Consider the following 8,918-nt stretch of genomic DNA (forward strand, 5'->3'; position numbering starts at 1 on the left):
CCATTTTAGTATACAGTGATACCTTGTCTTACGAACTTAATTGGTTCCGGGACGAGGTTCTTAAGGTGAAAAGTTTGTAAGACGAAACAATGTTTCCCATAGGAATCAATGGAAAAGTGATTAATGCGTGCAAGCCCAAAATTTACCCCTTTTGCCAGCCGAAGCACCCATTTTTGCGCTGCTGGGATTCCCCTGAGGTTCCCCTCCATGGGAAACCCCACCTCCGGACCTCTGTGTTTTTGCGATGCTGCGATTTCACTGAGGCTCCCCTCGCTGGGAAACCCCACCTCTGGACTTCCGTTGCCAGAGAAGCGCCCGTTTTTGTGCTGCTGGGATTCGCCTGCTGGGATTCCCCTGCAGCATCACAAAAACACGGAAGTCCGGAGATGGGGTTTCCCATGGAGGGGAGCCTCAGGGGAATCCCTGCAGCGCAAAAATGGGTGCTTCGCTGGCAATGGAAGTCCGGAGGCGGGGCATCCCAGCGGCGGCGGTGGGTTTGTAAGGTGAAAATAGTTTGTAAGAAGAGGCAAAAAAATCTTAAACCCCGGGTTTGTATCTCGAAAAGTTTGTATGATGAGGCGTTTGTAAGACGAGGTATCACTGTATAAGCTTTATTGACTTAAATTTTTATTGATTGGTCTAATTTTTTTGCAGCAATACTATGTTTTACTGATAATCACAGATGGGGAAATAACTGATCTGGACCAAACGAGGCAAGCCATCGTGAATGCCTCCAAGCTGCCCATGTCTATCATTATCATTGGTGTTGGCAGTGCTGAGTTCAAAGCCATGGAATTTTTGGATGGGGATGATGGTGTCTTGAAGTCATTGGCAGGGGAGCCAGTTGCACGAGACATTGTCCAGTTTGTGCCTTTTAGACAGTTCCAAAATGTAAGTTTCCATATTCATTTATTTTATTTATTATATGTGCTTTTTTTTGCTGCTTCAACCATTTTGCTTTCAGGATGTTAAATTACTTAGTAACCAAAGATACGGACTAGGCCTTGAGAATCTTTTTCCCTTAGAGATTAAATTCATCCATTAAGTAAATTATTAAACTCTGCAGTAAATTAAAATTGGAAGTCCACATTATCTGGAAAGTCACAGGTTTCTCTACTCTAGTTACAAACAGCAGTTTTGATTGTGACTCAAGATAAATAACTGTGTGAGACATTTTGTATCAAGAGATGTAAACATAATTTGGTAGGTCTTAATAGGTTAATTTGAACATACTCTTGATGACAGCAGTATCTGGAGTTATAGAAGGTTGTTGAACTTTTTAAAAAAGATACTGTGGCGGAAACTTGTAATAGATTTAATTTTGCCCATTTCTTAGCTATATTTAACAACATCAGAAGACCTCTTCCTTTGGATCAGAAATTTGAGGTCCCTGTCAGTATTTATCATTTCGTTTTACTATGGTTAGTGTCTAGTTAGGTAAAATGTTGCCTCTATTCCAGTGTTATCCAGATTTAATTTTGAATTCTGCTTAAAGTCTGCTTGCAGTCTTTAGATTAAAAAACAACTATGGGAGGCAAGATATACCGTATTTTTCAGTGTATAAGACGCACCTTTTTACTTCAACAAAGTGTGCCAAAACCTGAGTGCGTCTTATACACCGAGTGCTATTGGGTGGTGGTCAGTGGCGGCGGTAGCAGCCTTCCCCTAGTCCCAGCAGCGGCTTTTCATGTGGTTTGGCGGCTGGCACTGGCCGCTGCAACCAAACTGCGTGAGAAGCCGGTATCGCCAGACTACGGGAAGGCTGCTGCCGCTGCTACTGACTGCCCCCGCCGGACTATGGGAATATGCCCCAGGTTTAACAGCATGGGGGGAAACCCGAGCGTCTGTCCTCATTGCGTGGGCGCGTTGAGCCACAGGGGAAGTGCCCGTCTTTGGGGAAAAGTAGGTCTCTCCATTGGGGGAACAGGCGAGAGGGGACTCCTTGCTTGCGACCGGGACAAGCGCCATGGCCTCGGTGAAGGTTTCAAGACCCCTGAGGTTAGGAGTGCAAGGGTCTTCAAACCTGGCGTGTTTAAGGCTTGTGACTGGTGGAGGAATTCTGGGAGTTGAAGTCCACAAGTCTTGAAGCTGTCAAGTTTGAAGTTTGTAAAAAGTGTACATGGTTTAAAAAGGTATTCTGCTACACTGGTATTTTATTAAACAATATAAGACTATACCATTTGGTTCAGAATACTTTTTTCCTTGTTTTCCTCCTCTAAAATCTAGGTGCGTTTTATACACCGAAAAATACAGTATTCTTTTTTCTGCTTTCTTAACCAATTATTTTAAGAAATTTAAAAATTACTGCTTTGTATGCTGGTATGGCAAAATGTAAAAGATATTTAAGACAAACTAAGAGTTTTGGAAATGCATAATTAATCTTACTATTTTTAACTGAAATGACTCAGTTTTACCAATTCTGGGTAGCAGTACAAAAACTGGGCATTTCCTTGTATATTTTTATATGGTATTTCCTGTTTTTATCTATTTTCTCTGTTAAGTTTCTTCTTATATTGTGAAACGTTGCATGGAAAATCATACGTTTTATATCTGTGTAGCATTCATGACTTTATACTTTTCTTTTTCATAGGCTCCTCGGGAAGCACTTTCCCAGGCAGTATTGGCTGAAATCCCTAAACAACTGGTCTCCTACTTCAAGAAAGCTGGCCTGACTCCTCTAAAATTGCCTTCGGAAAAGCAACCATAAAGCAAAGAATACAGTGATACCTCGTCTTACAAACACCTCGTCATACAAACTTTTCGAGATACAAACCCGGGGTTTAAGATTTTTTTGCCTCATCTTACAAACTATTTTCACCTTACAAACCCACCACTGCCGCTGGGATGCCCCGCCTCCGGACTTCCGTTGCCAGCGAAGCACCCATTTTTGCACTGCTGGGATTCCTCTGAGGCTCCCCTCCATGGGAAACCCCACCTCTGGACTTCCGTGTTTTTGTGATGCTGCAGGGGAATCCCAGCAGGGCAAAAATGGGCGCTTCGCTGGCAAAAGGGGTGAATTTTGGGCTTCCACGCATTAATCGTTTTTCCATTGATTCCTATGGGAAACATTGTTTCAACTTACAAACTTTTCACCTTAAGAACCTCGTCCCGGAACCAATTAAGTTTGTAAGACAAGGTATCACTGTATTTTTATTCTGCTGCAGACAAAAGTTTGGGTGTATTTTATAAAATGAAAACATTTATCTTCTGGCATCTAGTAACACTGCACTCAAAAAGGTGTGGTTCTGCATATATTGCTCATATTGTATGCAGAAAATGTGTAGGATCTGCACACATATAGAAAATATCTAGGAATGCTGATGACTATTATTAAGAATCTAGCGGCTATCTCAAATCATAGAATTGGCTTATCAGTTTGTATTCTGCATATCTGCACTTTGTATAGCATGGAATCAAATTGAAGAAACTTGGGTTAGATTAAGATTAAGGCTTTACAGTATATTTTGTCTTTTACAATTATATAACCTGAATAGGTCTTAGCAGTGGTTTTGGGAAAACGATGATACTAGGTCACTAAATGGTTTGTGGTTCCTGTGATTATGCAGATGTAACCTCAATACTATGTTATTTTTAGTACAAGCCTATATTTTATGCAACGTAAGCTGATTACAAGAAGTTCAGATATGTTACATATATTGGAAAATCACTTTAAAAATTGACCTATGCATGAACATCTAGCTGCTGTGAATCTTATCAGTGGCATAGAAATTTATATGTGTATGTGTATATAATACACAATATATATTATATATTATAATATATAATGATAAATGATGTATATATATATCTCTATATATCATTTATTATAGATTACTGAACAATTTCTTGTCTGTAGAAAGGCAAATCTTCTTGCACTGTTATAGCATTGCTTCCTTAATTGTTGTAGATCTTGAAATGACAAATATTAAAACTATTTTCTTTATAAAAGAATTTTACTACACAAATCATCAAAGCTGAATACAAATCAGTGTTTAATGTTTTAAATAATTATGTTTACGTTCAGATTTATTTCTTAAGGGCATTTTTGATTTTTATGTTTCAAATTATATTTAAAGTATATTTCATTTATGTACACTGCTCAAAAAAATAAAGGGAATACTTAAAAAACAGAATATAACTTCAAGTAAATCAAACATCTCTGAAATCAAACTGTCCACTTAGGAAGCAACACTGATTGACAATAAATTTCACATGTTGCTGTGCAAATGGAATAGTTGTACAAATGAAATATTCAATGAGAATATTTCATTCATTCAGATCTAGGATGTGTTATTTGAGTGTTCCATTTATTTTTTTAGCAGTATATTTGACTGATACTCAGTGGAGAAATGGCAAGAAAGAATGAGGAAAAAAATTGAGTACAATTTTCAAGGATTGCTCTGCCGCTGATCCATAAGTTGAATGACCCTTGGATGCTTTCAGTTACAGCAATACTAGTTTAGACTAAATAGTTTCAGTTAATAGTTTAGGAAAATTTAGGGAGGTGTTTTCTACCATGGAACCACTCCAAAGAGATTGCATCCTTTTTGCTTTTGAATGTTTTAGGATTTCTCATTCAACAGGGGGTTGGATTCAATTTGCAGGGCCTACCCTGTGCTCATACCAGGATGATAATTGATTTCTAAAATGGTAAAATAAATAATACAAATTTAGACTAGGTGAGAAGCACATGGCAAATTTAATACTTATTTGTATTAAAACAATACTTCTCAGAAGTAGAGTACTGTACAGTGTTTTTCTATTTGGAGGAATATTAGAAGGAATTTGTACTCTTTAGATATTTTTTTGATTCTGCCTTTATTACTTTTATAAATATGTTAAAACAGAGAACATATAGAATACGCCTCTGTGAGATGAGTTGGGCTAAGAAAGAGTGCATGGCACTAGGTCATGCACGCAGATTTCATGCCTAAGTTGGAACTAGAATTTACAGTCACCTGGTTTCTAGGCTACCACTTTAACCACTACACCAAACTTTTAAGTTTAAGCCAAATTTTTAAAAGTTATGTCCAGGCTTTTTGAAAATTACCTGTTTGGACAATCTTCAATTGTACTGTTTGATTAAATGTTTAATGGAAACATATTTCTAATGTTAAGAATTCCTTTCTGCATTAAATTTCCTTATAAAACCTAAGCCTCTTATTTGAATCAAACTTCTTTGTTGTGGAACTTGGGGAGATTCCTAATATAGACATAATCAATAATAATAGTCTTAGTATAAATTATATTTGAGCATTAGTATAAATGAATTTGAATGTTCTTTGAATATTTCATAAGCATAATCAAAGGCTATACTGATGACAGATTCTGGAAGCTGAAGTCCCAACATATGCCAGACTAAAGAATCTGATCTTCTGACTGAGAAATTTGATATTGTGAGCCATTTTCAAGACAGTAGGAAAAGCAAGTAGGATGCTTGGCTGCATAGCTAGAGGTATAACAAGCAGGAAGAGGGAGATTGTGATCCCCTTATATAGAGCGCTGGTGAGACCACATTTGGAATACTGTGTTCAGTTCTGGAGACCTCACCTACAAAAAGATATTGACAAAATTGAACAGGTCCAAAGATGGGCTACAAGAATGGTGGAAGGTCTTAAGCATAAAACGTATCAGGAAAGACTTAATGAACTCAATCTGTATAGTCTGGAGGACAGAAGGAAAAGGGGGGGCATGATCAAAACATTTAAATATGTGAAAGGGTTAAATAAGGATCAGGAGGGAAGTGTTTTTAATAGGAAAGTGAACACCAGAACAAGGGGACACAATCTGAAGTTAGTTGGGGGAAAGATCAAAAGCAACGTGAGAAAATATTATTTCACTGAAAGAGAGAGTAGTAGATCCTTGGAACAAATTTCCAGCAGACGTGGTTGGTAAATCCACAGTAAGTGAATTTAAACATGCCTGGGATAAACATATATCCATTGTAAGATAAAATACAGGAAATAGTATAAGGGCAGACTAGATGGACCATGAGGTCTTTTTCTGCCGTCAGTCTTCTATGTTTCTATGTAACTATTTCAGTGTTTTTTCAGGATATTTTGATGCCTATTTTCAGTTTACACACACACACAAACTGACATCATCTTATTTTCATAAAGGTAATGGTAGAATCCTCTATACCTACGGGCATTAAGTCAGTGGGGTGGGTCAGGGAGGCTGTGCGTACTAACGCATCTTTGCTTAATATGTCCAAGATATGATTATTTGAGATGGTCATTTATGCTTGAAGTGAGAACTACTCGTTTAGTTGTGTTCTTGGCTACCAACGATGTTCTCAGGTATCTTCTCTAATCCCAAAGTTCAAAAGTCAGTATTTCTGCCTCTTTTTTTCAACTTTCACTTTCATAGAGTTCACAGAGGGAGGGGGGAGAAATATTGCCTGCATAGTTTGTAGGTCTAGACCAGTGTTTTCCAACCTTGGCAACTTGAAGATATGTGGACTTCAACTCCCAGAATTCCCCAGCCAGCATTTGCTGGCTGGGGAATTCTGGGAGTTGAAGTCCAGATATCTCCAAGCTGCCAAGGTTGGGAAACACTGGTCTAGACACATGTTAGCATCTGAATATCTTTTCTAAGGTGTTGATTGATAATCTACCTCCAGCTTATTTTTTGGCTCCTGAATCTTTGAAACATTGATCCTAAAAGGCAGAAGCTATCTAACACTTCAGTATATTTATTTCCTTTTTTTTGTTTTATTCACAAAGTTAAATACAAATTCCAAAAAAGGGAAAAATAACAAAAAGTAGTTAAACTAGATATTAAAAAAATGCATTAAAAACACAGACGCCCCCCCCTTCTTTGAATACTGATAAATATATTTTAAAAAGTATTTTTTACCCTGGAGCTGAAGTTCTTTTGTTTTGTAGATAGGCTGGCCCAGTTTTTATTAATGGGCACAAAATATTTGCTGGGAGCAGGAAGCTGAGACTGATTTTCTGTCTCCCTTAAGGTTTTTTTTAAATTTCTCTTTTAGGGGAAATTAATATTCTGCCTTTTTAATGTTTCTTAAAATGTTTCATTTTTCTAGGAGAGGGGTAGGTGCTAAGTTTGTACACTAATAAGAATTGCCAGTGGATACACCTACAACACATTCTATCAAAAAATATCTGACTCCTATCTTAATAGTCCCACAAATTAAAATTGGTTTACTCTGCATCAATTAAGTACTGTACAGTGTTCCCTCGCTTTTTGTGGGGGATGCGTTCTGAGACCGCCCGCGAAAGTTGATTTTCCGTGAAGTAGAGATGCGGAAGTAAATACACTATTTTTGGCTATGAACAGTATTACAAGCCTTCCTGTAACACTTTAAACCCCTAAATTGCAATTTTCCATTCCCTTAGCAACCATTCAGATTATTACTCACCACGTTAATTTATTAAAGTTTATTTAAAAAAATATTTATTAAAGGCAGACGAAAGTTTGGCGATGACATATGACGTCATCGGGTGGGAAAAACCATGGTATAGGGAAAAACCCCGCAAAGTATTTTTTAATTAATATTTTTGAAAAACCGTGGTATAGACTTTCCGCGAAGTTCGAATCTGCGAAAATCGAGGGAACACTGTATAAGCATTTTCACTGCCCTCTGGTGGTTCTCAGTTGAAAGATTTAATGAAATACAATTTGCTAAGGGCTGTTCCAAAAGGTGAGGAGAAGCCTGTAACATTATATTCAAATTAGTCAGTCGTGTTGATTATTGTTGTGTGCTTTTGATATGATGCATGTAACTTTAATTTTGGCATAAGGCTCTGTTGATTTGGGGAGTGGCTGGAATGTAGTTCAACAGCATATTTCTGACTATATGAGGAGTCCTACTCGTCTCTGGTAAGCATAGGAGATGTTAAACTCACTGGGTTTCCCAATGAAGTGTGATGACTTTGGCATAATATTTGGCTACTGCTTGCAATGACATCTGCAGGGATTAGAGGTGGAAGAGGCAAAACGTCAAGATGGCAGTCAAGGTCCCACCCTTTTTGTACATACATGTGTGTACAAGATATGGGGTTTCAGTTATGTAATTACAATCACTAGCTTGATTTTTTTTTTTAGCAAAAAAATTACTCAAATACTTCTGTATATACCAAGTGGTTGCTTCACATGATTTTCTAAATATGTTCAGAAGTGTCCAGAAATCTTTTTTTCACCCCTTCAAATGTTTTAAGTTATTTTTTCAAAAGACTTAAAATGGAAAATGTTCATAATTGAGATGCAGCAGTTATGTGAGTAAGAAAACTAATACTTAAGATACAAAAGTACACCCGTATCACTCCAAATTTACGTGAAATGCATTGGTTACAAGGTCGGTCTCGGGACACAATTCAAGGAGCTGGCTATCACCTTTAAATGGCTCAGGGCCAGACTATTTACGCGACTACCTCCTACCTCTCTGTGACCAGTAAGGCCCACAGGGTTGATCCTCTCTGGGTCCCGGCCGCCAAACAATGTTGGCTGGTGGGGCCGCGGGGAAGGGCCTTCTTTATGGCGGCTCCAATCCTTTGGAATCAACTGTCTTCAGAGATCCATACCATCTCCCCCCTACTGGGTTTCCAGAAAGCTGTTAAAACCTGGCTTTTCCAGCAGGCCTGGAACTGGGTATGACTGTGTGTATGTGTGGCTTTTTAGGTTTTATCTATTTTATAGTATCGTTTTATTTTTATATTTCTTATTATTGTCATTTCTTGTCATATTTTTTATTGCCAATATTGTTAGCCGCCCTGAGTCCTGTGGGAATGGCGGCATATAAATATAAACAAACAAACAAACAAATAAATACCAGGAGATGTGAATTCTAATCCTGACTTAGGTGCAAAGGCATCTGGGTGACCTTGAGCCAGCCAGTTACTTTCAACCTAAGGAGGCAATGGCAAGCCACTTTTGAAAAAAACCTTACCAAGAAA

At 37.9% G+C, this 8,918-nt stretch overlaps 1 protein-coding gene across 11 annotated transcripts in view; it reads left to right on the plus strand.

Annotated features, from left to right (window-relative positions):
• Window positions 1–5,155, plus strand: part of RBM12 (RNA binding motif protein 12) — a 63,181-nt gene extending 58,026 nt beyond the window's left edge. For all 11 annotated transcript variants that reach the window (XM_070744928.1, XM_070744932.1, XM_070744930.1 and 8 more), the window contains 2 exons: window positions 655–891; window positions 2,591–5,155. In XM_070744928.1, the coding sequence (XP_070601029.1) occupies window positions 655–891; window positions 2,591–2,707 (354 nt within the window). In that variant the 3' untranslated portion in view covers window positions 2,708–5,155. The remainder of the gene's footprint in view (window positions 1–654; window positions 892–2,590) is intronic.
• Window positions 5,156–8,918: the final 3,763 nt, after the last annotated feature.

This window comes from Erythrolamprus reginae, chromosome 3 (assembly GCF_031021105.1).
Source record: "Erythrolamprus reginae isolate rEryReg1 chromosome 3, rEryReg1.hap1, whole genome shotgun sequence".
Taxonomy (NCBI): Eukaryota; Metazoa; Chordata; class Lepidosauria; order Squamata; family Dipsadidae; genus Erythrolamprus; species Erythrolamprus reginae.